This window comes from Cucumis sativus, chromosome 4 (genome assembly GCF_000004075.3).
Source record: "Cucumis sativus cultivar 9930 chromosome 4, Cucumber_9930_V3, whole genome shotgun sequence".
Taxonomy (NCBI): Eukaryota; Viridiplantae; Streptophyta; class Magnoliopsida; order Cucurbitales; family Cucurbitaceae; genus Cucumis; species Cucumis sativus.
Genome location: NC_026658.2, coordinates 4,040,299 through 4,067,194, shown reverse-complemented (window position 1 = coordinate 4,067,194; position 26,896 = coordinate 4,040,299). Strand labels below are relative to the sequence as shown.

The following is a 26,896-nucleotide window of genomic DNA, read 5'->3' as shown; positions in this document are numbered from 1 at the left end:
TAATCATATCTACAAATATGCCAAATATAACAATCAGACCTAAAAATTAGTAAATATAATACAACAAAATACAATTTTTTTTAATGTAAACATGGTAAAATTTAAATTCATATGATTAACAAGAGCCTATCAACAGTGATAGAATCTATCATGGTTTAGACTTTTCTATATTAATAATTTAATAAAATCTCGCTAATAATACATTCAACTATGTTGGTTTCCAACAACAAGGTTTCTTGTCTTCCCTGAATTTCATAGAGAAAGAGGACAAACTTGGTGATAACAATTAAAAAAATACACTAAGTGACAATGACAACTATGAGAAGAGCAGTCTGTTGTCGTCTATGTTGCCTCCATTGCTTTAGCCATCTCTTCGGCACTAAAAAACAGAAACAACTCGAACTTTCTCGTCCTATTAAATAGATGTGACAATACTAGAAAAGAAAAAGAAGGAAGAAAAATATTGGTTGAAAGGACAAATAAGGAAAGCAAATAGTTCCGAATAGTAATAAGAACTAAGAATTTCTATTGCGTCGTTAAATACTTTTCACACAGTAGCATAAGGAATTTGCTACTGCGTTCTGGAATGAAGTTGATGTTACAACAATTAGAAAGCGTGTCACTTTTTATGACGGACAGTTACAATACAACCTATCAATCAACCACTTACAACAATATTATGTACACCCAACCAACCGACCAACCATTTTAGTCACTACTACACACTATAGAGCAGTGATTCTAATTTAATAAAACATCATTTTGTTGGGCATGGATATAAAAACTAGAGTTTTATTCATCAGAATCTAACCTGTTCCTCCTCCTCCTCTTTTCCAATCCATAAGCATTAACTTTCGCGTCTTTTGTTGTCCGTCGCCAGCTTTGCACAAAAGAGTTGTTGCTGGAGGAGGCATCATTGACGACTGTTTCACAGTACCCACGGTTGACTGTTTAGTGTCTGAAACTGAATCTTTAATGAATTTACTGGGCGAAGATCTACTTGATCTGGGTGTAGACCAATTTAATGGTCCTCTTCTACAATTTGTTTGCGCAATGTTGTCTCTTCTGTTTTCTGTTGTTGTTCCTAGCTTTGGCTTCTTCAAGGGATGTGGGGTTTGATGGCCCTCGTTCTTGAATGGATTATTGGACCATAATCTGTATATAGTCGGCTTGGTATATAATTCTTCTGTTTCCTCTGATTTCAACTTGCGAGCTTTCATGGACTTTTGTGAAGGCTTTTTTGGCCACCTTACTATCCCATCTATGTTTTGCCTCAATGAAGCAGAAGTTGCAATATCGCATAGCGTTTGAGCAGCTGCCATTACTCTTGGACAATGCTGCTCTGTAGAGAAGCAATATCAGCAACAGAAGACCAAAAAGAAAAAGAAAGAAAAAAAATCTAAAGGAGTTGAATTTCTTAAGCGATAAAAATCAGTCATTAAGAGATAAAAGAGGGACACAATGCGAATTTCTTAAGAGACCACTGGCAAGTCATCAACAGATAGAGTTTTAACTTTACTTTTTAAAATTTAATGGATCTTAACTGCTAACTTTATAGAAAAATCAAGAATAAGATTTAAATAATTCAAAGAAGTAAAATCAGGAGATCGATAAGAAAATACACAGCATTCAAAGGGCTCCCATATTTATTCCATAATTAATATTAAAGCTAAGAAAGATGTGCACTCAAGTCTTAGTCTCAGCCACGGCAATCAAACATACAAAGGTACCACAACAGATAGGATAGTTGAAACTCATACCATTTGCCTCATGATTGATCTTCCCTCGTGATTCTGTATGTAGACCAAAAGCCACTTAAGTAAAATGAATAAAAATAGCAGAATGGTTCGAAGGAGAATATTGATTTCAATTACGCACAAAAATGCCTTCCGTTAAATCCTTACCGACAAGCACAGAGGAAGTTTTCGAACAAGTTGCAGAAGACAGGGAATCCCATCCACATTGATTATGATTAACAGATACAAAGGACCCTCCATCTTTAGAACCAACAACTCTCATTGTTGAAGGAAACAAATTGTGGTTAAACGTCAATGATTCCAAGTCTTTCGTAAAACAATCAGTAGTAGCACTGGGGATATTGGAAAAGTTACCAACTCGCCACCACCTACCCGGACATGTCGTCCTATTTGCAGAAAGCTTGGATGAATCAGAACTTGCTTTAGAGTGCCCATTAAAAGAATGTGACCATGGAAATGGTTGCAACATCGCTCGACGAAATTGTTGCTTTGCTGAACGTAAATCTGTTGCATTCTTTGATGGTACAGACGATTTACTGGCATCCTGGAGCAAAGATTCCAAGTCCTTTGGTAGAGGAAGGCCCAATTTCACAAACATGTCATCAGGTTTATGCAATTCAAAATCAAGCGCATTGGCCAAAGGTTCCGAATTGCTGCAGGCATCTTGCACCTTCATGGAAAGAACAAAAAGAAATTTAGGTCTAAATATGCACGTAATTATGGGAAAAGAATTCCGTAATTTATATTAAAATTCAGAGCACTAGTGGGAATCCTCTCAATAAAGATTTGACACTTTTGTCACAGCAATTACCACGTCGAATAGAATCAGCAAAAACAGATTCCATCAGGTGGTAGACAGATCTCAAATAACTAAAGAGATGGCAAAACAGTTTGGAGCAACTTAGTAAAAATATATGGTCAGCATACAGATCATAAAGTTCAAATCAACAAACATAATGGTACTGTGTATATATACAGGTACAGCTGACAGAAGAGAGAATCAGTCAAATTCTTACTGACTGACCTTGTTTAACGAGGGTGAATCTGTTGCCCAACTTGCACTAGTTCCTTTTGCATCAAAATTTGCCCGTTCTTCCATGCTTGAAACTGAACTAACTAAACTTGTGGATGGTTTGCTGTTAGAACAACTCTCTGACTCTGGCATATTTTGTGGGTGGACAGGCAGTGGGAGCTGAAGAACAGAACAAGCTTTTCTAATTGACTGCAGAAAACATTCATTTACATTTGTGTCTTTTCTACCTTTGTCTTTACTTAAATTAGCACAGTCATAACTACCATCAAGAAGACCATTCAATGGTGGATCATCTGTAAGCTTTGTAAAATCATGAACATCCGATTTCAGCCCATATAATCCTGTATTAAATTTCAGGAGTTCCATAAGTGATTGTATGCTGTGTATTGTAAAGCAAGGCACAGAAACGTGAAAACAAAAGAGAAACTTTATTATAAATCATTTATGAAATAGTGGCTTGTTTCTTTAAAAGTGTCGTAATTGTAAGCCGTAACAATTGATGGATTTAAGCAGACAAACTCCTTGCAAAACTGAAAATAAGGTACAGGTATGACCTAGAGTTATGGAAGAAAAAAACGATCAAAGAAAGGTTTCATGGGATGCAACTCATTTTTATAGAGCAAGATATACTCAAACTACAACTCTTGTTGGAAGACAAAAAAAAGGTGCTTTAAGAGAGTTACATCCTATAATGTCATTAGATAGGTGGCCAGTTGCAATCTGAGGAGTTGCATACAAATGGCTTATTACAAAGGCTATTCATGTGATTATAGCTATCCAGGGATATCTTAATTAAAAGTATAAACTAACTCGTATCTTTACAAAAATTCAAAAAATATATTCAAGTGACATGCAAACAAACATGTACTCAACAGAACTAGAACTGTCCTGAGTTGATTACACTTGAGTTTTAAGTCTGTGACAATAATGAAAATTTTCCTATCAACAAATGAAGACTATATTTACAATTGCAATTTAAAACATCTGCATTATCCAGTCGAGACCGTCTTCAATACATGTTAAAAGCTACTCAAAAGACCATATAACCAAATAATGCAAGTTTCTGAGCAAATTAATTAATAATTCATATGACATCATCATACCAGAAAAACTGCTCCCTGGTGCAGCTGAGCCATTTCCAGCATTTGTAGAAAGTGACTCCAATTTTGTCTTCAATGATACTTTGAGATTTCTCTTATCACCCCGCTTGCTGCTTAGGCTACTTTTTTGTTTCAGCAATTGAGTTTTCTCTGTTTTTTTATTTTGGTTATATCAGTAAACTAGCTTCAGTAAATTCCTCATTTCCCATCAACTTGCACTACTCAAGCATAGAAATGTACTATAGAAATTGCAAAATGATATCCTACCTCAATCACATAGATGCAACAAATATTTCTCATTTAATGTGTGTGTGGAAGGTTTGAATGACCATTGTAGCACCAGTTTCTCAAAATATTACGTCAAAAAACATGAAAAATAGAAAACTCTCAACTTTACGAAGAGAAAGCATGCGATACATTAGACTAATCAAATAATAAAATTACCAATTTGACCCAAATAATTCTCCCTAAAACGAAATGATCACAATTTTCTCTCAAATATCCTCCTCTCTTGCAACTTTATAACAAATGAAAAAAATCGAAATATTCAACTAAATGGACAAAGAAGAAAAAACCCCAACATGAACCAACAGAGAGCAAAGTTCTCTGAAAGGCCTTTCATGAATTTTTTTTGCTCTATATTACATCTACAATCATATTTCTTGTGGAATAATCAACTTGTTTTATCAATAAGACTTAAAAGTTATCATTTCCTATCTGAAAAAATGTAATATATGGACTGCATAGGAAGAACACTGCGATTTGGGTTTAAAAAGAATATTTTAATTAATAGCAAAAGATGAACATTTATATCATTAATATAAGGCTGGTCTACATTACCATGAGAGTTGCACTTTTTAAGATATGATCCAAGCTTATCAGACGCATCCTTTGCGTCATCAGCTCCACTTAAGAATAAAGAATCTTCCAATTGAACCACACGTGGCCTCTTAGAACATAAACTACTACTACTACTCCTTGGCACCTTTAATGATTTACGTGGATGTACTCCTGGACTTGAAGTGGACAATTGACTTCTTTTGTTCCTACTTTCAAAATCTTCAGATGCATCTTCACCATCCTTAGATACTGCTCCATCAGGTATCTTATCCAAAGGAACAGAACCCAAATCATTGATAGAGCTTGTCCCAGCTGGCATACCAACATTTATAGACAATTAGATCATCATAGTATGCAACATGATGAAAGAAACAAAATAACAGATAAAGGAGAAGATGTGCAAGAGACCTGTGAAAAAGTAAATTCTGTAAAAGTCAACTCGAAGTTAAATAACATGGATTATATGTGGCCAAGAGTGCAAATATAATGCTTACGAAGTCTAAATATATTAAATCTATGACGATCCTTTCACAAATACAGAGGCCAGAGTAAGCTACCAACATCATTCATAGAAGTACGTTAAAAAAGTTGCAACCTTTACTTCAAGATTTTCCCAATTCACCATATAGACCTTATTCCATAATCAGAACTTCAGCAGACAGATGATAAAAACCATCCTGTGAAGGAATAAGATAATGTTTCTTCTTATCAAAATATAATACGTTATCCCAGGGGCAGGATTTTCTCTTTATCATATTTCCCATTCGAAGTAACAAAAGACAAGCACAAATTGCTGCCACCGTTTTAGTAATCTGAATGCTGGATCCCAATTCAACCTCACTCCAAATCCACTGGCACGTGTTGATAAAATGAATCTTTCATTAATAATGACAGAGAGCAAAAGAGAGAACAAGAGATCCTCCAAACGCCTAGGGTAAATAAAAAGCACTTCGATTGGCAAAATCAGCCGCATTTACAGAAAAAGGTACATCAAAAGTGGCAGCTATCTTCATCTTCACAGTGGTACAGAAACTCATTGGTTTTCAACAATAATTGACAAAAAAAAATCTGTTTAAGTTTCATCCTGTTGCATACAATCAGTTAATCCACAAGCAATGCAGCGAAACTCCAAGCACGATATTCATTTCATCTCTTTCGCAAAAAAAATCAGCAGTCTCCAAAACCTCACGTAGTCGCCAATTGGAATGCAAGTAGACGAATATGATATCACATGCAGGTAAAGAAAAACCCCCAAAACCAGCAACAAATCTAAAATTAAACAGCAGTGTTGAATAAAAAAAAAGTGAAGCTATTCCACCTTTTAGACTACCGTACGAGCTGAGATGCTGAAATGAAAAGCTAGAAGGAGCAGAACCGCGATCCGCTTCGCACAACTCAACTTCCTCGATTGTTAGCTCGGTTCTGAGAGAGCCATCTGGTCCCATGAGCTTCAGCGGCGCCACATCAACCGGAAAAGTGAATTCTAGAGCATCCATGGCCGGAGCCCTAAAAGAAGTGAAGTAGAAAAAGAGGAGGATTGAGTGCAGCCGCCAAACATTTCAAAGGATCCTAAAACTCCATGGAAAGAATAGAACAATCTGAAGGCAGAGAGGAACATTTGAAGATGGTGGATCGGAGAGTGAGTGAAGAAAAGTGAATTAGGTGGGGGAGACAAGGAAGGGAATATGATAGGAAAACGGGGAGTGTCTAAGCAATGTTGCGGCTAAGAGTAGAAGAAATCAGAGTTTTTAGGGCACGAATTGGGAACAAAGGTAAGTATATATAGTTTTCGGGAAAATGTGTGACATATTTGGAAACGGACCATCAAGAGGGGAATATTCCGTTCCGTTATCCGTCAGAGTTCGTCCGCGAATACACACTTTGCGTGGAGATGGGGCGCGTTGTCTTTTACGGACCTTGACGTGGCATTATCCTTTTAAATAATTAAAATCAGTATATAATTATAAATAAAAAGGATAAATCTGGAATCCCCCCAATCATCATTTGCCACCTGTTCCTACTTCGTCGATAATTATGAATACATTCTACATAAATCAAAATCACACACCGTCTCACTCACTCACTCACACCATATTTTCTTTGTTCAATTACAACAATATTCCACTCTCTTTTCAATAAATTATCAATTTTGTTCCTTTTTCTTTTCTTTTCTTTTTATTTCGACTTTATTATAAATTGATTTAGTGATTTTAAAAGTTATTCTATGGCTCCTCTTTTTAGTTCTTTTTTCTAAATAATTTGAAAAAAAAATATTTTTTTAATACGTGAAAAATCAATGCACTAAAAACCAATATTAAAAAGCTGACCACAGTTTTAGTTAGCAAAATTCAAGTTTCTTCGTCAAAATGGCAAACATAGTTTCTTGTGAACAAGGAATATGTTACTTTTATAATCCCTAATGAGGTATATTGGGACAGTGAATGAGTTATTATAGTTATGTGTTATTATAATTTGATTAAACTAGTTTGTGCTTACGGCGTAAATTATTTTAATTTTGGTTATAATAATATGTGTTTGGTATGTATATTATTTTAGTTTGATAGGTAAATAGTAAACATTGTAGCAATGAATAAACGATAAAATAGTATTTCCTGTTGTAAGAAGTGTTTATCATAGTCCTAAATAATGTGTCCCAAATGGTCTCTAAAATAATGATTATTTCACGTAGTTAAATAACTATATTTCATATAAATTTATCCATGATAATAGTGATTAGATTTGACATGTTTAAATTTTCAAACGGTAAAAAAGTGTGATGTTTGCATATATTTTGGGATTCTTTGAAAAAGTTTGGGGTGTGTTGAATATGTTTTTTTAGGCATAGAATATTTCTGTCCAATAATTATTCATTGAAATAAATGTTGGTCTTATAAACGAAACTTTAAAATGTGTTATTCCTCTAATTGATTTTTAATTACTTTAAGACACAAGGTTATCTGTTGGGCCCAATTGGGCCGATATAAGATAGAGTTTGGGCCGGTTCCTTTAGAGGTCGATTACGTCGCTCCATGTCATCAACATATTTCCGATTAAGTCCACACCAACCGGCTACGGCCACGGCCACCTTGCTCCGCCACTGCGTCGTCCCACATGAAGAGCTCGTTCTGTGGCTCACTCGCTCCGTCTTCTCTTGCGAGTGCAACTACAAGGTGGTTTTCCCGACTCACTGAGTCATGAAGTGCCAGACCGTAGCGTGCATATGGTCCGGCACGCCTCTGTCGCACAGAGTCACCGCCACAGCCGTGCTGAGCCAACCTCCGACTCTGTACACCGGCGGATCTGATGGCTCAATCATCTGGTGGAAGATTTCAATCTCCGATTCCAGCACGGTAACTCAAGTAGCTATTAGCTAAACTCGGCGTTTGATTATAATCTTTAGCTGGTCATCTTTCTAAAGACGATTTTAACTCATTAGCTTGTCTAGATAGATCGCTCAACAGTTTTGTTGTTCTTAATCTTCACTGCATTTGATTTCTCTAGTTCGACATTATAATTCAGCTTATCCTGGTCAGCTCGTGAATGTTCGTGTAATTCTTCGCGGACTGTTCTATGTCTGTTTTTTTAATTCGTTCTCCGAATGATATACTTTCTGCGTGGATTGATTGTAAATCATGTAGCTCGATAATTACTTCTCCTTTCGATAGGAAATTGAACCGGTTGCTGTATTGTGTGGCCATGCTGCGACAATTGCGGATCTTGGCATTTGTTACCCTGTTATTTCAGGGACGGGTAAGACAGATATTTCAAGTAATGCCGAGGTGAACTCGACTTCAGAAATTTGTGGTGCTCTAGTAAGTGCGTGTTCTGATGGTGTGCTGTGCATTTGGAGCAGGAGAAGTGGACATTGCAGGCGCAGGAGGAAACTACCTGCATGGGTTGGGAGTCCGTCCGTGGTGCGTACAATTCCGTCGAAACCAAGATATGTATGCGTTGGATGCTATTTTACTGATAGTGTTCATTCGTCTGATAATCACTCAGTTGATTCTGCTGAAAGGATCGATGTTTCAGCTGATAGAGAACATCAGCATAAAAAGCATTCCAAATGTTCCGTCGTTATTGTTGATACATATACTCTTACCATTGTTGAAACTGTTTTGCATGGAAATTTGTCTATTGGCTCCTTGAGGTATATGGCCATAGTCTCACCTTTAACTGGTGAGGGAAATTATTCAGCAGCTATAGTTGATTCATTTGGTCGGCTGCAGATGATTTCATTATCTAAGGAATCTGACCAAGAAGTGGATCAGGCGAGCTTGCAAAATAGCTCTCAAGTGAATATTCCTGTTTGGACCGATGTATTGAGTGAGAGAGGTCAGGTTGTGTCAGTTGCGATCCAACACAATGTCATTGCCTTTTTGTTGCCTGATCATTGTGTGTTTAAGCTTTTACTCAGTGGTCTCGTGGTTGGAGAGCTTTCTTTTACAGACAGTATCTTTGGCATTAATGAGTTTACCTCTGAAGCTCACGTTTCTGGAGCAATGTTTCTTGATGGTCGAGATGAATTGAATATCAGGAATAACCAGGAGTGCCACGAAACATTTGTTGAAATTTTTGCCGTGTGGAATTCCATAGGTCATGCAGTTATCTACACGATATCAATTACAAATAAGATATTTGAATACAAACCACTTTACGAAATTCCCGCATCTTGTAATTCCTCAAGTGTGGGATTTTCAATATCTTTCGTTCAACTAAATCAACATTTCATTCGCATTGAATCACTTAGCTCTCAAATTGAAGAGCCTTTTCACTGGACTTCTAATATCACAATCTGGGCACTTCAAGAAAAACAACCTACTCATGGAAAATTGCTGAAATGCAGAATGGTTGGTGAATCTAGTTCATTGACAGAATGGATTCAAGATTCTACTTTTCACAGTGAATTTGTAGGGAAATATGTCGTTGGATCTGGGTTGAAATCTGACTCTAGTTCTGATAGTGTAAATGATTTATATTTTGGTGACTGTAACAATTTTGTACAGAAAGGACAAATTATATCTTCTTCTATGGTTATTTCTGATAGTTTATCTACCCCATATGCAGTTGTCTATGGCTACTCTAGTGGTGATGTACAAATTTTAAAACTCGATTTGTTCCAAGGGTTGTCTTCTCATAGAGCAAGTCCACACTGTGAAGTGAATCATGTACCACAACTATATCTTTCAGGACACACGGGACCTGTACTGTGTTTGGCGGTTCATCGGTTGGTGAGCAAAAATAACGAACAATTTCTATTATCTGGAAGTATGGACTGTACCATTCGAATTTGGGGTCTTGAATCTGGGAATCTTGTTATGGTAATGCACCACCATGTGGCTCCTGTGAGGCAAATTATTCTTCCTCCTGCTCATACCGACCATCCTTGGAGTGATTGTTTTCTTTCAGTTGGGGAGGATTCTTGTGTTGCTCTTGCTTCCTTAGAGACTTTAAAGGTGGAGAGAATGTTTCCCGGACATCGCAACTATCCTGAAAAAGTTGTGTGGGATAGTGTAAGAGGTTATATAGCATGCATGTGCAGTAACCATTCCAGTACTTCTGATACTGTTGATATATTGTATATTTGGGATATTAAAACGGGTGCTCGCGAGCGGATTATTCCTGGGACAGCATCTCAGTCAGTATTCGATAATTTTTGTAAAGGAATTGGCAAGAGCTTTTCTGGTTCTATTCTGAATGGAAATACCTCTGCTTCATCTCTACTCTTTACAACAATTGAAGATGGGAGTGTTTCTGATTCTCTTTCAAGCAATGGTAAGTCGGCTAATACATTAAAGGCAATGGCAGATTTGAGTAATAAGGTAGAATCACAGACGTCCAATGGACAGGCTAGAAGTCGAAAGTCTACTAAATCATTTCAAAACTCGCTCTATAATTTTGAGAGTGGAAGGCAGCCTATCAAGTGCTCTTGTCCATTCCCTGGGATTGCTACAATGAGCTTTGATCTTACACCATTAATGGGTTTCAATCAGAAGTTCAAGTCATTTGCAAATAGAACTAATCTTCAAGATACTGCAGTTCTGAAGGATCAGCAAGCTAGAATGTCAAGTCCCAGTGCCAGGGATAAGAAAATGGACGATTCTTTGGTCCATGAAATTTCAACTGGTTCTAATGAAGAGCTTAACTGGATTTCTTTGTATGAAGAATGTTTAATTCGGTTCAGCTTGTCCTTTTTGCACGTATGGGGTGTTGACAGCGATCTTGACAATTTGCTAGTAACTGACATGAAATTGAAAAAACCAGAGAGCTTTATTGTGGCTTCTGGTTTGCAGGGGGATAAAGGTTCATTAACAGTGTCATTTCCTGGAATGAGAGCTGTTCTTGAGGTAGTCTGGATGATATTTGTTGAATAATGGGGCATTTGTACATTTGTTTCCTGCTATATTTTGTCTGACTCTTGAAATTCAATTTCAGCTTTGGAAGTCATCCGCAGAGTTTTGTGCTATGAGGTCACTCATGATTCTGTCTCTTGCTCAGCACATGATTAGCTTATTTCACTCAGGTTCATCTGCCAGCAGGTTAAAGAAATTACAGCATAAGCAGTCTAGTAATTAATCTTTTATGAGCGGAATATGTGCCCAAATTTAAAATTAGTAATTGCAACCCTGAACTTGGAAGTTGTTTACCTGTATATTGCTATTTTTTGGTTTAATTACTACTTTACCTAATAAATATAGTATTACAAAAGTGCATGCAATCTTTAATATCATGATAGGAAACGTTACTAATAACTACATTCAAAGTACTATGAAAAGGAGTTGTCGGAAAGGGCAAGTCTCTGTTCCTAAAGCTTATGAAAATGGTGTTGCATGTAAAGTGATACCATGCAATTCTCTCTGCAGGTTTTATAAACTCACATGGAGCGTCTAGATTTGTTTATATTTCATTTTCTCTTTCTTTGTAGTGCGCTGGCAGCTTTCTATATGAGGAATTTTGTGGACAAAGTTCCAGATATAAAGCCTCCTTTACTTCAGGTACATCTTTGCTTTCCTTCCTCAATTCATATGTTGACTGGGACACTTCATGACCTACTTCATCCTTATAATTAGAAGAAGGTATTTAGTTACTTTTGCATGACATTGCTGGTAGATCTGTACACTCGTGTAGTAGAATTGGTATACTTGTTCCTTTGGTTAATTTTTTACTTCTTTTCCCAGTTAAAATATTTGGAGACCAGTTTATATCAATAATTGTGCAACTGAAAATTTTGTTCTTGGGGTGACATGCATTTTTTCCCCTGAAACAGCAACTTTCGTTCAAGTAATAAAAATGTAATTACCAACTTCCTGCCCGCTACATAAAATGGTCCCAGTATGTGTTAATTACAAAACAATTATCTAGGTTAGACCAATTGGTAGCACTTTTGTTTTGCTAACTCGAAACCCTTTCCTTCCTAAATATTCTCCTATTTACAATCACATATTGCTTTCTAATCAAAATTCCTGTGTATCATCTTCAGTGAGCAGCTGATCCAATTTTCCCAGCATTTTTTAAATACTGACCTCTTCAATCACCAATTTACCTAAAAGCTTAAGCTGATAGGTGAGGGTAAATTTAATATAATATCCAACACTTCTCCTCACTTGTGGGCTTGAAATATGAAGAAAGACCCAACAAGTGGAAATTAACATATTAAATGGGGAGGAAATAACGTTGCAGGGGCTTGAAATCCATGACATTCTGAAGCAACCTGCTCTGATAATCTTAAATCACCAATTCACCCAAAAGCTTAAGCTGATAGGTGAGGGTAAATTTAATATAATATCCAACACGACTCAACACATGTTGAATAATTTAAATAAACTCCATAATACCATAAACTATGGGACAACTCTAACACATTCTTTTAAACATCAGGCTCTATGAAGAAACACACTTCATTATGTAATCTTAGTCTCCCAATCATTGTTCCTGCCCTACTATTTCCCAATTAACCAAGTGAGACCCTCCTCCTTCGTCAATCCCTTCTCACAAAAAGTTCCTTATAGCTCTCTCAAGGCGCTTACTAACAGACACCTAACTTCGTGTAAGCACACATAGGTCTCATTTATCACAAAGCCAACGATACCTCTTTCATGAAACTTATTGCACAATTTCCAAAGCTTGTCTTTAATGCATTCCCAATTATATTAAAAAAGGCGATAGCATCAAGTCCAGGGGACTTGTTCCTATCAAAGCCAAAAACCTCTTTACAAATTTCAGTTTGGGTAAAAGTGGTTTCCAAACCTTCCCCCTCTTTCCTAAATGGGACTCAATTCCAAATCATTCACAAGCAATCAATCTAGAGGTCAAAGGAGGGGAATAAAGCAATTGTTTCTGATCTCTCTTTGTATTTTTTCATCTTTTCTCAATGAAAGCATCTTTTTCTATAAAAAAAAAAAAAAGGAAGAGGGATATAAAAATCAGATAAATAAAAGACAACCTCCTCTTGCCACCTTATGAAAGAAAAAGGAATTATCATCCCCCTCCTTTAACCATTTTGATTTTGATCTGGTATTCTGACATTACAATTAGTAATGTTCTTGTTTTACTTAATTCTGATCTCTCTTTGTAGCAAAAAGTTGACCAAGAAATGTAGGATGCAAATATCAAGCCTGAAGACAACTGAAACAGAAACAATTAAATTATTTGAACTGTAAATCTGTTTCTATAATTTAAACATTCATTATGGTTGTTTATTTTCAGCTTTTAGTGAGCTTCTGGCAAGATGAAAGTGAACATGTACGTATGGCTGCTCGTTCTTTGTTCCATTGTGCAGCTTCACGTTCAATTCCACTATCACTAAGAGGTGGAAAATCAATTGAGCACGGAAGTTCGAGTGAAATTGGAGATATTGACACTGAACTTAATGGTTTGAGTATGAATGAGAAGCCTGATTACGGAATATCATCAGACTGCTTTCCTAAAAGCGAAGAGGTTTCTCAGGTTGAAGAATTCAACATACGCACCTGGTTAGAATCTTATGAAATGCACGATTGGATTTCTTGTGTAGGGGGAACGAGCCAAGATGCAATGACTTCTCATATTATAGTTGCAGCAGCACTAGCCATTTGGTATCGCAGTCTTGTGAAGAAAAGCCTTCCGATGCTTGTTGTCCATTCATTAGTGAAGTTGGTAAAGTCCATGAACGAGAAATACAGTTCCACCGCTGCAGAGCTCCTTGCTGAAGGTATGGAGAGCACATGGAAGACTTGTTTGGGCAATGAGATTCCTCATCTCATTGAAGATGTTTTACTCCAGCTGGAATATATGAGTGGTCTGTCTCAAAATCAGTTAGTTCAAAATTCATCCCTTTCAGTGGGCATTCGGGAAACCTTGGTTGAAGTTCTTCTCCCAAATCTAGCCATGGCTGATATACCAGGATTCTTGACTGTAATAGAAAGCCAAATTTGGTCTACTGCATCTGATTCACCTGTTCATCTGGTGTCACTTAAGACACTGATCAGGGTTGTGCGTGGTTCTCCTAGAAACCTGGCGCCATATCTTGACAAGGTTGGTTCTAAATTTATATTGTTAATTGCATTGGAACCATGATTTTTCTGTGCATTTTCACGCATACTGGGATTAGGATGAAGGACACCTCAGCTCTGAGTTATTGTTTTGGAGGGGGGGGATGCTACCTTCAAAAGATAAATTTACTGAATGAGGAGAGAACGTGGTTTCTTTTTTTGGAGGGGGAAGAGCAGGCCTTCCAAACTTAACAATAATTTGTTAGGAATGTAGGAATTTGTTTATCACGGATGGTAATTTAAAGGCAATGTACTTTGTTTGACCTTATTGTACCTAGCTACTTTTGGCTCCACAATTATTTCCATTGAGATCTCATCTCATTCAGTACTGCAGGCTGTTAACTTTATTTTGCAAATCATGGACCCCAGCAACTCAGTCATGCGCAAAATTTGTTATCACAGTTCAATGGCTGCTCTAAAGGAAGTGGTGCATGTCTTTCCAATGGTATCGTTAAATGATTCTTGGACCAGATTGGCAGTTGGTGATGTTATTGGAGAGATTAACAGTGCTAACATTCGAGTGTATGATCTACAAAGGTCAGAGCTAATATGTGTATTTTTTTGGGTTTAATTTAACATTGATCCTGGACTCTCATATAGGCCTACGACATACATGCTTTTTAGTATCAATTTGTTGATTTTATCATCACTTCCTTATCATTTTGTTAGACCCCTAGTTAGGGAATAATAGGATTATTGGCAGATTATTAATATGGTTATTAGTAGGGTATATCAGTAAATAGTTAGTAAGTTGGTTAGGTCTTTTTGCCGTAAATAGAAGGAGAGGGGTTGGGGAAAGGTGTGACGAATTTTATGTGGGATTTCCAAACTGGGGTATTTGAGAGAGTCCAGCCCCCTTGAAAGGCAAGTGCTTATCTTGTTGCTTTGAGATTATAGCATATATTTCAATACATTTTCACATTCTGTGTTGGAATAAAATTTTACAAATATATTTATTTAATAATGAAAATAAGGTGCCACATCTACTTTCTATTTGTAATTAACAAAAATTAATGCAGGGACCAAAATGGAACCAAATACAAACCTCAAGAGTCAAATTGTTGAGAGTGAAAATTCAGGATCCAAATAGGGGTGTTCATTAGTAGGTCAGAGTCAGTTTTGGGTGAAACTTGATCCCGGCAACCAACATGTTGGTTTTAGTAAGTCGGCAATAGAAGGTTTCAAGATGCTTCATCAAATTGATTGACCGAATATGTGGTTGATTGGTCAATATTGTCAGCTTTGGTGGTTTGGGGATGCTAAAGAGTGAGATGAGGGAAAATGTTGAGGAGAAAGAAGAGATCTAGAGGAGAGAAAAGAGAAAGGGAGAATAAAGAAGGGTATACTTATTTATTTAATTTTGACAGAAACAACTTTCTTTGAGAAAAAAATGAAAGAATACGAAGGCGTACATAAAAATAAAAAGTAAAAACCAAGACCAAAAAACCCACTAAAGCAAGGGTTTTCAACTAAATAAGATATTGTCTTGGCATAATTACAAAGTCTTCGAAACCGAAAGCCCAATGAGCAACATAAAACCTCACCCAGTCACCTAGTGTTGGGCTCGTGGCGTAGTTTGATCTTCTTAGTGGGTACAAAACCACCTTCCTTTTCTGAAGCTCATAGGGAAGGCTCTCTACCTTTTTTGCCACCCATAGCAATCCATCATTGGCACTCTGGACAATATCTAGTCATTCAAAGATTATAGATGACATTTGTTGGAAAGTTGTAAATTTATATTTTGTTTTAAACAAAAATAGGTTCCGTTGAACGTTAAAAGTTTTTAGTACTTGTTAGTGATATATAATTAAATTTTGCCTTTAACCACAAGATTAAACTTTTGGGTGAATTGATGGTTTAATATGGTATCAAAGAAGGTGGTCTAGGGAGGTTCTGTGTTTAAGTCCCCCACATTGTCGTTTTCTCTCCAATTAAAATCGATTTCCACTTGTTGGGCCTTTCAAATATTTCAAGCCCAGAAGTGAGCGGGAGTGTTAGTGATATATAATTAAATTTGCCTTCAACCACTATCTTAAGCTTTTGGGTGGGTGGTTTTATAGTACTAAACATAAAATCAAAATTTATGTATAAACTAAAAGTCTAAATTACAAAATGTTGTGAGAACAGCCTATGCAAAAAAAAAGCCAAAATTAATTAAGAGGAATGTTCTGCAAATAACCTTTGTTATGTACTGTCCTATAACCTAGAGAAAGGCTCATATCTGACTGGTTTATTAGTGTATATAATGTATTGCTGATTGCACCATTATGGCATAATTTGTTTCAGATAAATAATAAATGATATATAATTCTGTTTCTAATCACATAAAAATAGTAACAATTTTTGCCTGGTGAAGGATGCAAGGAACTGACCAGACTGCATGAATATATTAACTTTTTTTCTCATTTTTTCGAAACAGTGTTACAAAGATTAAGGTTTTGGATGCAACTGGACCTCCTGGACTCCCAAGTTTGCTTCCAGCAGGTTCAGAAATGCCATTAAGGATCTCAATATCAGCTTTGAGTTTTTCCCCTGATGGCGAGGTATGTTGTTCCATTGGAAAACTCATGATCTTCTAGAGATTTGATTTCATTGTGGAAAATAAAATTTATTCCAGTTAATTAATCGACTGTATTTTTCTTTAATTGATCCTTGATATCATTTTGGACTCGAGAATTTTCTTCTGGTAGTTACACACGCGAAGTGTTTATACTTTGCAAATCTGAATTATAAATTTATATCTTTTAACTGGTTCCTTTTGATTGAAGGGTTAAGTAAAAGTTAACCAGGCTAAAGCAAACCCTTCTTATTTCAATTATAGAATCTGAGTAAGATCCTGATCCCGGATTAGGAAATTCAATCTTTGTTATGACTTTAGTTTACAGAAGAAATTATGGACAGCGACTACGACTAGTTTCTCTTCTATCTTTTCTGGAAGACTTAACTTTTGGTGTTGATGACCCCACAAATTAAAATTTGATTAGAAGTTTTCAGACTTTGTTTTTATTTAGAATCACCGGTAATTCTTGATGAACGAACACATCCTAAAGATTTTGGATTATGTCCGACATACACAGAAGTTATTTAGTTTCATATCGCAGATATTTTTTTTAGGAGTATAGAAGCCTTTTTTGCAAAAGAACTAGAAGAAATTGACACAGAGATTTACGTGGTTTAGTAATAGTCTGTTAACTACATTCATGGTAGAGGAAATGAGCAATTTTATTATTAGAGGAGAATATCAAATGATATAGATACAAATATGCCAATGGGATTTGAGGGTTTATATATAGCACCCCTCTAATCCCTATGCCCAAATTCATAAATAACATATTATGTATATGGAACCTGAGTTTGGTCATTTAGAGTATCAGATAACGTATTCAGGAGAATCCAACAAGCTTGAGCACAATTTACTAGTTATTATTTATATTTATGAGAAATTATATTTTCATTTAGATAAAAGACGAAAGAATAGAAGAGAGGTAAAATAAAGAACTAACCCAAACATGCCGCCAATTAAAGCTGAAAAAAGCTTTAGTCAATCAAGATAAGACCTAATAAATAGTAAAAATTCTTAATTAGTAGATTACATCACAAAATAACTGTCATATGTTTGAGGCTTTCGTGACTGTGAGGTTAACTGAAGAGAGCAGCAAGTTGACGAAGCCCGCCTGCTCAACTTGCCTGCCTGCTCTTAATTGGCCGAGTAAATCAATCATGTTCTTATTTTGTATCCATGCCTTTATGGGTGGTCACAATACGGTCTTCTATATTTAATTTTAAAGAATGTAGAATTAATGCATGGTGTATTTTCCTATTTTACCAGAATTTACTCTTATTATGACATCTTGTGTTCTATTGTTGGAGTGTGCTTAAAGTTGCACGGCTGGATAATTTACAGGGGGTAGTTGCCTTTTCTGAACATGGCTTAATGATTCGATGGTGGTCAGTGGGATCTGTATGGTGGGAGAAACTAAGCCGGAACTTTGTTCCTGTTCAATGCACCAAAGTGATATTTGTTCCTCCATGGGAAGGATTCTCGCCCAATTCTTCGAGGTTAAGTATTATGGCAAGTGCAACGGAACGTGATACTCAAGCAGTAGACGTGCAGGTAGTTTCTTCCCTTTGGTGATTTTCAAATAATATCTAAATTATGTAAATTCCTTAACTCAGTTTCTCTTTACCTCAGTCTTAATTGAACTATGCTTGAATTTTGTTCTATTATGACTTTTTTTTTTCTAGCTATCTCATCTATTATTTGGGAAATGCACTCATTCTTCTTGCAAATTGTTAGATCGTATAGAATCTTCTTTCTACATCGTAGTTATACTTTTTTTTTGTTGGTGTCTTTCCGGGTTTCTTTGCCAATACTTTCTTGGAAGGTTAATCCCTTTACCATAATAAGTAATAGATCGTTCAGTTTGTAAAATTTTCTTTTTTCAGGCATTTACATTTGAAATAACGGGCACCTTATAAGGGGAATTGATTTTCTTTGGCAGGACAATGTGAGGGGCTTGAGTCATGCAGATATTTTGAAGATTTTGATTCAAAGTCTCGATCTTTCTTATCGGCTAGAATGGACTGACGAAAGGAAAGTAAAACTCACACGACATGGCAATGAGTTGGGAACTTTTCAAATATAAGCATACTTTTGTGCAATACCAATCGGTCAAAGAATCATCCTAGAATATTCAGACTATGAAGTTTCTTGAGGCCATCACGAACTTCCCGGTTGCATGCTTATTGATAAACTCAAGACTTCCGGACTGAATTGCTAATCAGCCAATGCTCAACAAAGAATTACAAGGATACATCTTCATTTGATGTTGTTGCTTTTGAGGGAGGAATGAAAGAAAAAAAGAAAATGATATATATGCATATTTTTTGGTCTGCGCAAGTTACCAATTCATTCTTCTTCATGACAGTTTTCGATCTTCACCTCGTGAGTTACCGATCTGAAATCTGCTTTCTTGGAGTCTCCATGGGTAGTCTCCATGGGTATTCATTTGATTTATATGTTTTATCAGTTTGTTTATAGAAGTTGCATTTAGTGTTCTTTTATTTTTGTCGTGAAATCCAGCCTTGCCATTTTAGATAGGAGTTCACTGTTGTGTTGGATAGATTGTAGATAATATATACTCAATACTTGATTTTTCATTTTTGAAACTTTCATTTCACCTTTTTGACAAATCGCACGTAATGTATATCTATTTCCCCTTTTTTCTCAACTACGTGGGAGGGGTAATTCAAACATATTTATTATCTGTTTTTTAATTTGTAATATTACCAAGTACTCGACCTGTTGTTTGAACATGAAAAATGAAAAAGAGAGAGGGAGCGAGAGACTTCCTTATGAACTTGATAACGGAAAAAGAAAAAAGTTAACATTGTTTTTACAAACAAACAGAGTTTAGAAGCCATTAATCAGAGAAGAAAGTGATCTCTTTCCCAACCTTAACACTACTAGGGTTTTCCAGTGGCATTGGAGAAGAAAGATTGAGCAGAAATACATACACAGAAAAAAGTTGATGAAAATTGAAAAGGAAAATTATGATTAATTTTTAAATTCTAAATGCCTGAAAGGAATTGCAATTGCTTGAGAAGAGGGGTTAGAGTTTCCATTAATTTCTCAGATGGATGATTGTGAATCCCTTCATATGTTGTAACCACTATAGTTGGATCCTTTGAATGCCTTTGAATTTGTTTCTTAACATTGCATGTGTGATGTGTACACCTGTAATAGCTCCTAAACCAAACAGACAACAAAATAATCATCATAAATTCCATTTATAGTTTTAAAAGTTCAAAAACAATCTCTAAAATCTGTCGTCTCTATTGTAGTTGGGACTATTTTATGATTGTTTAATCAATATTTCAATGAAATAATTCGAAAGGATATATTTTTTTAGAACAAATCTCAAATTTCAAGGAAAGAAAATGAAACATTTCAAAGTTATATTATAAACATTGAATATTAGTTTAAGTGAGTGATATTGTAAATGAGGTTACATGTATCCTTCTTATTTTAGTGAAATAACGTAACTCATCACAAGATCAAATATGAAAAACGATTTTATTTTATTTTTCGTACTAAAAAATGTTATTTATGGAGACTCAAATATTGATTTGTTTCACTGGGAAGTTAAATGACAAATTAATTAATAAAAATATTTTTAGTTAAATTAATAATAATAAAAATGAAAAAGAAAATTATAGAAGATATGTACGTGCTCATGACCTACTAACTAATATGTTTTTCTTAATGTAATATATAACTATACATCAAATTAGGAGAGATCCAATATCAATGTTCTTTTAAAAAATAAAAGATAAAAATCATTAAAAGCAGGACGAGTAATTTCGTCTCCTATATTGTAAAACTTAAAAGAAAATCATTATGAGAGATGGACAAGAGTACTTAAATATAAATATATATAAGTTGAATCTTCTGTATGAGCATTTCTCCTCTCCATATTTGTGAAATATTGTCTATATATCTAATATATCTAAACAACACTCAATTTCTTTTATATATGTTTTTCGATCCTCCTCAAATCCAAAATAAATAAGTACTTATAATCATATATTTAATAAATGATTATTAAAAACCACTTGAATCTATCAATTCGATTGAACTATAACTCAACGAGTATATAAATATACACAAATTATATCCATATAAAAAGTTTATATGATTCTATCTCTCACATCACAATCATTGAATTTCAAAAAAAAGAAGTCCCAAAATCTTAAAGCAAATTAAAGCCTTCACAATTAGCTTATATATAGTAATATAATTTCTTCCTATTATATATTAAATAGAAACAAAATTAAAAACAAATAAATAAGAACAATATAAACAGGAAAAGGAAAACATACCTAGGATGGTTGCTATGTTTGACAGCCTTCTGACCATATTTCCTCCATCTATAGCCATCATCAAGAACATCCTCAACACTTTTTGTTTGAAAAGCAATTCTTGGAGAAGCTATTGTACTTCTTTTACCCATCACCATTTTCCCTTTATACTTACAATTGTTGTTGTTGTTGTTGTTATTATGCCCTCCACCAATAATAATATCACCCTCTTTTACTCCTCCAATAACAACATTATTATTATTATCTCCCATTGGATAATAATTATTATCATCCTGATCACTTCCACAAATTCCCTTCTCTACCATCTCCAAATTATTACTCAAACAAGAACTAGAAAATAGCCCATCCCAATCAATAATCTCACAATTATTCATCATTGATGATGAACTAGTACTTCCCATTTGATTAATATTGTCATCACCCATTATTATCTAGGGTTTCACCAAACAAACTCAAACTCAAATTCAAAACTCATATATCTATATATTCTTTCAAAGTTAATTGAAAGTGTTGTTTGTTTTAGGGCAGGGCAGTTGAACAAAATTAGTTGGTAAGTGTTTGTTGGGGTTCTTAACTTAGTTTCTAACTTTCAAGTTATTTCTTAATTTTGGCCATGCATTTTTTAAAAAAAAAAATTTCCTTGTCTCTCTCTTTTTCATTTATATATGTGATGGCTTGTGATTTAAGGATGTTGATAATGTTGTTAAACTGCCTAAGGAGGAAAAGGGGTTGTGGGTAGTTTTGAAAAATTAAACCTTTTTTGGTTTCAATTCTTACAAGTAATTTCAAGAACTTTTGTGAGATCTTCATCGTTTTGGTCAAAGCCCATCTTCTCCAATCATTTTTTAAAAATTCATTTAGGTTTCTTTATATGTTTTTTTTTTTTAAGATTTTCATTTAGTTTAGAGTTTGTAAATTAACATCTTGATGATGTTTAATTAAGTCTTACTTTTGTTTCCCAATTTTGAAATTTATAGCATTTTTCTTTCAACTTTGTAGCCATTTGTATTTTCCTAATTTGTAATTTTAGGTTTATATATAATAAACTTTTATAAATGTTTTTTTTTTCTTTATCATCAAATAAATTATTCAATAAGATCATGACCAACATTTTTTCGATACTTTATCTAGTTATTATCACGAAGATGTAAATTTTTAATCCAATTTTAATTTACTTATGCGATAATTAACTCATTGAATAATTTTAATCTGTGTTATGGTTGGCATTTACCATTATTTGCTATTGAAATGTGCATTAATTTAAATTTCCTATAAGCACATAAGGTGGGTTGTTGAGACAAGTATCAGGTAGGTGGGTGGAATATACTATAGGAAAAAACAACAATTTCAATTGTCAAAATAATAGGCTTCTTTTTTTTTTTCTTTTTGTTAGAGCAAATATATAGTTACACAAAAGAAATAATTTGTGAATATATGAAAAAAGAAATTCAACCCAATATATATATTTTTTCTCTTTTATGATAATTTTCTCCCCCCACATATCACACTTAATTATGTTGTTTCCATTTTGTTGATAAAAGAATGTAATATCACAATTAACACCAATTTTATATGATTGATCAAATACTCTCTGTACTAATATCATGCTACTATATACTAATAAATACTATAGAAAAAATTCTTAATATAACTTAGCTAGAGATAATAGATGTTTAAGATCGTCGATATTACATGGTTTATACTCAAAAAAACATTTAATTAAGTATATATATGCCCAATTTTAAACCATGTGTTAAACTTTAGTTGCACTAACAATATTCATTAGGAGGAATGTTTCACTAAGATAGAAAACATGCAACAAAAGTCTAAGAAAAACCACAAACCACCAAAGAAAACTATATCGTTCTTACGTTTGATCATAGCTAGGTACGTGGAAATCGCCATCTTCTAATGTTTTATTTTACGAAAACCTTATAATAAATATTTATAGTATAGTTGTTGACCTCCTGCTAAAATTAAAGTTCCATATATAGCATACACAAATATGTACATGCATGACCATTATTATAAAACGATTTTGGTTTGATGCAATGTTCACAAGCTGTGCTACAAAGTCTTATTTCATCATAAATTAACATTGAATTGTTTGATATATTATAATTTATATAAAAGAAATGTTAACTTTATAATGATTGAAACTTGAGTTTAGGGTTAAGTTTCATAATTTGGCTAACTACTACTCTACAATTAACTTCTGCAAAAATACAAAATTTCTCTTGCATGCTCTTCCTTTGATGATGTACAAAAATTCTAAATGAATTATATTAAATTGAAAAAAAGAATCTCTACATCTTAGTTTGGTCAACTAGAAGATCCAAAATCAGATTGATCTCCATGATAAATTAAAAACAAACTCATCCTTAAATCTTCAACCCAAAAGAAGTGGTTTTGGTTATTTTTCCAAAGAGACATTTTAGTCCATAGTTAAAATGGTCAAACTAATCATTAAAGCCTTAAAATGATGATCGTTTTCTAGAATATATATAACTTGAAGTTTCCACATTCTTCAATATTTGATTAATTGAATAGTGTTAATATAAATTTGATAAAAAGACCTTAAACGGTTAAATGAAAGTTCGTGGAACCCCATTTTAAATGAAATGAGGAATCTTCGATTAAACAAATAAGATAAGAGAGATCGACTAAAAGGGGAAGAAGATAGCATACCCGGCCCTTCTCCCATCCTCGTACCCACCTCATTTCAACGACGATGATCATTGTTATTGTTAGTAAATAATATATATATATATAATATTTCTTTTATTAAGTAAGTCGTAGGATACATTGTTGTAATGTTTAAATTTTAAATTTTAGAAATTATGAACATTAAATATTTTAAATATATATTTATTACATATGAATTAGATATTTAAATATTTGAGTGAAAATAATTCTACTGAACCGAATACGCAAATTTACGTGGAGAATAGAATACCAATTTCAGTCTTCGTGGAAAACTTCATGGAATGGTGAATGAAATGGTTAACGAGGACGGAGACGAGGAACCCATCTCGATTTGGCCAGGACATCTCTAATTATATCACATACCATGTGTGTAATTCATATTATATATATCAGTAATAATTAACTCTAATTTTATTCAAAATTGACTCACTTAGATAATTTAATAGTTTTGATTGAAAAACGTAACAATATAATTTGGAGGATATTATAAAAGTTTAATTGATATAAATTTCAACATTCAGGGATCTAAATAGTTTTTTTTTTTTTTTTTATCGAAAGTAAATTTGAACATTGGATGTAAAAGTATTAAGAAATTGATAAGATACAAGACTCTATCCTCTATTGAAAAAAAAATTACAAATCCTATTGTGTCCTCACATTTAATTCTTTGTATTGAACTTATATCAAAGTCATGAAAAATTTTCAATTCAAGAACAAGTCTAAAAATCCCAAAATAAATTAAGAAAAAATTTCTTCATAAATGTATTCTCAAATTAACTTTATTCTAAACCTATTTTCACACTTTCATACATATTCCGTTGATTTTCTTCATTTCCTTTTTCGTTGTTGAGTGTGAACTTTTTATGAACTTGACTAATTCAATTAGTTAATTGACAAAAATATTACTCGTTTTCTTGACTTTAATCCACCATTATTTGACAACCAATAAAAACTTGGACAATATTTATTCTTTCTTCCATATTAATTACATTATACCAAATTTCATTAATATAAACATTATACTCCAAATTTTCACAAGTTTCATTCGGACATTAGCTTAACTAAAATGAACTCGTAGTACATCAATTTTATGTCATTTCGATTCTCCTATTCTGTCTGAAAAACCCATCTCAATCTTTTTTTTTTTTTTCTTTCTGAAAACATCTATCTATACCATTTCCATTTTCTTTCTCAATAATTCACCCCCTCTAAACCCTTAATCATCGTGATCAAACGTGCTCTTTTCCAAGAAGAGGAGATCATAAGTTTTACAATTGCAATTTCATATTCATAAAATGAACAACAATAATCACTTTTAATTTCCCCGAAGGAAAAGTCATCCAAAAAGTAAATCCTCCAAACCAGTGAAGAATTCAAATGGCATATCAATCAAAACTTCCCCATCTGTCACACCTTCCATTGGATGTTGATCTTCTTCAATGGATGCCACTGAAGTTGAATTATTAGGTGAGAGAATCATGTCTAAATTCGGGTTCTCAAGTGCCGGAAACTTCTTCCGGGTGGTCCCAGCAAGGGCGTTGCGGCGAGTAGGCTCGGCATGGTTGTGCTCCGCCGTGTAGGTTACGATAAAGACTTCGGGATCGGAGAGGCTACGCTCGACTTGCTTTCGAGCAGAACATCCTTTCGAGGAGCTGCATCTATAATAGCTTCTTGGGTATGGAGAGCCTTTGATTGGTTTTTGTCCGTATTTTCTCCATCCCCATGAATCTGAACATACTTTATCTGCTTTCACCTCTTTCACTACCCTATTTTGTCTACTTTTCTTGCTGAGATATCAAAATATATAAAAAAAAAGAATCAATCTCGGATTTGAGTTTGTGGGTTAAATATAATTTAAATAGCTTTTAATTTCATCGACCTAAATTTCATATTTAATTCCTGAGAAGAAATAATATGACAGAAGATTACTTCGTATTTTGTTAGATGAGATTCCAACATTTGTTCTCTAAGTTGGGAACATATACTATATGACACAGTTAAATTTTATAATTATGTTGATAAAACTTCATACTCAAATTACCATATTAAAGTGTAACTAAATCCAAAAGTTCAAATTGATGGAGACTGGTTTGCCTAAATTTAATTACATCAAACTTTAACCAAATCATACAAAAATCAATACTAACCAAAATATAATAAATATACTATTTATGTTTATAAGTTTTCATTCAGAGTAAAAATTAATAATTAATCAAACGTTTTTTAGAAAAAATACCAAGAAATTAAACAAGAAAAGGGGGGAAATAATTAGTTTGAATTGAAGCTAAGTAAAGTAAGTATATACCTTTGTTTCTGTTTAGTTGGTTGGATAATTTGGTTCTTGTGATGAAGCTTTTGATCTGCAGGTTCCTTAAAATCTCTAAGAAGATGAGAAATGGAGGCAGCTGCTGAATTATTAGATGAATTTCTTCCAAATAATCCTTCAAACTCATCATGAAATATTGAAGAACTTGAAATTTGAGGATTATTATAACTACTATTATAAACACAAGAAGAAAAAAATTCATCTTCTTCTTGATCTGATCTCAAAAAAGAATACCAATTTGAATCTTCCATAAGCCTTGTTGTTGCTGCTGTTGTTGAAGAACCAATTGGTATTCCATTGCACCCTTTTACAATTGCTTGCAAACCCCAATCCTCCATTGATATTGCAGGTAATTAATAATAATTCTCAAAAAGACAACAGATGAAGAATTTAAACTAAGAGAAAGAGGGAGCTGACTTTGAAAAGTACTACTAATTCTTAGCTTTTGAGCAAATTAAATCTCACCAAAACCCCCCTTTGTTTAAATAATTGGAGAAATGATGGATCTTGTGTGAAACTGCTTTTTCATTGACTTTCTTAAATGTCAACACCTTTAAAATTTGTTTTCTTTTAGCTCTTAACTTGTTTATCATGGTGTGGAGAGCAGAAATCTAATTAATAATTCTTTGTTGCTTTCTTTCTTTCTTTCTTTCTTATATATATATATATATATATATATATATATATATATATATATATATATATATATATATATAAAACTATAT

At 33.9% G+C, this 26,896-nt stretch overlaps 4 protein-coding genes across 6 annotated transcripts; 1 reads left to right on the top strand and 3 right to left on the bottom strand.

Moving 5' to 3' along the window:
• Positions 1 to 485: 485 nt before the first annotated feature.
• LOC101222259 lies at positions 486 to 6,486 on the bottom strand. Its single transcript, XM_011654893.2, has 7 exons — positions 6,049 to 6,486; positions 4,731 to 5,042; positions 3,894 to 4,040; positions 2,782 to 3,131; positions 1,905 to 2,427; positions 1,761 to 1,793; positions 486 to 1,342 (listed from the first exon to the last, which is right to left on the bottom strand). Exons 1-7 carry the CDS (start codon positions 6,224 to 6,226, stop codon positions 807 to 809), a joined length of 2,079 nt encoding a protein of 692 aa, XP_011653195.1. The 5' UTR covers positions 6,227 to 6,486; the 3' UTR covers positions 486 to 806.
• A 1,288-nt stretch (positions 6,487 to 7,774) lies between these two features.
• LOC101221785 lies at positions 7,775 to 19,481 on the top strand. Of its 3 annotated transcripts, XM_031884032.1 has the most exons (10): positions 8,024 to 8,080; positions 8,396 to 8,480; positions 8,584 to 11,074; positions 11,163 to 11,266; positions 11,653 to 11,722; positions 13,434 to 14,240; positions 14,592 to 14,794; positions 16,677 to 16,800; positions 18,162 to 18,371; positions 18,760 to 19,481. In XM_031884032.1, the coding sequence occupies exons 3-10, from the start codon at positions 8,882 to 8,884 to the stop codon at positions 18,901 to 18,903; spliced, it is 3,855 nt and encodes a 1,284-aa protein (XP_031739892.1). In that variant the 5' UTR covers positions 8,024 to 8,080; positions 8,396 to 8,480; positions 8,584 to 8,881; the 3' UTR covers positions 18,904 to 19,481. The 3 variants fall into 3 exon arrangements, 2 of the variants coding, with proteins under 2 accessions (XP_011653193.1, XP_031739892.1); XM_011654891.2 differs by having other exon boundaries at positions 7,779 to 8,080; positions 8,396 to 11,074; XR_004216019.1 differs by lacking the exons at positions 18,162 to 18,371; positions 18,760 to 19,481 and having other exon boundaries at positions 7,775 to 8,080; positions 8,396 to 11,074; positions 14,584 to 14,794.
• Positions 19,482 to 19,622: 141 nt separating this feature from the next.
• LOC101221558 (probable WRKY transcription factor 24) lies at positions 19,623 to 21,594 on the bottom strand. The gene is made up of 2 exons (XM_011654890.2): positions 21,140 to 21,594; positions 19,623 to 20,006 (listed from the first exon to the last, which is right to left on the bottom strand). The coding sequence occupies exons 1-2, from the start codon at positions 21,562 to 21,564 to the stop codon at positions 19,829 to 19,831; spliced, it is 603 nt and encodes a 200-aa protein (XP_011653192.1). The 5' UTR covers positions 21,565 to 21,594; the 3' UTR covers positions 19,623 to 19,828.
• A 3,587-nt stretch (positions 21,595 to 25,181) lies between these two features.
• WRKY26 (WRKY transcription factor 22-like) lies at positions 25,182 to 26,509 on the bottom strand. Its single transcript, NM_001280603.1, has 2 exons — positions 26,151 to 26,509; positions 25,182 to 25,632 (listed from the first exon to the last, which is right to left on the bottom strand). Exons 1-2 carry the CDS (start codon positions 26,507 to 26,509, stop codon positions 25,182 to 25,184), a joined length of 810 nt encoding a protein of 269 aa, NP_001267532.1.
• Positions 26,510 to 26,896: the final 387 nt, after the last annotated feature.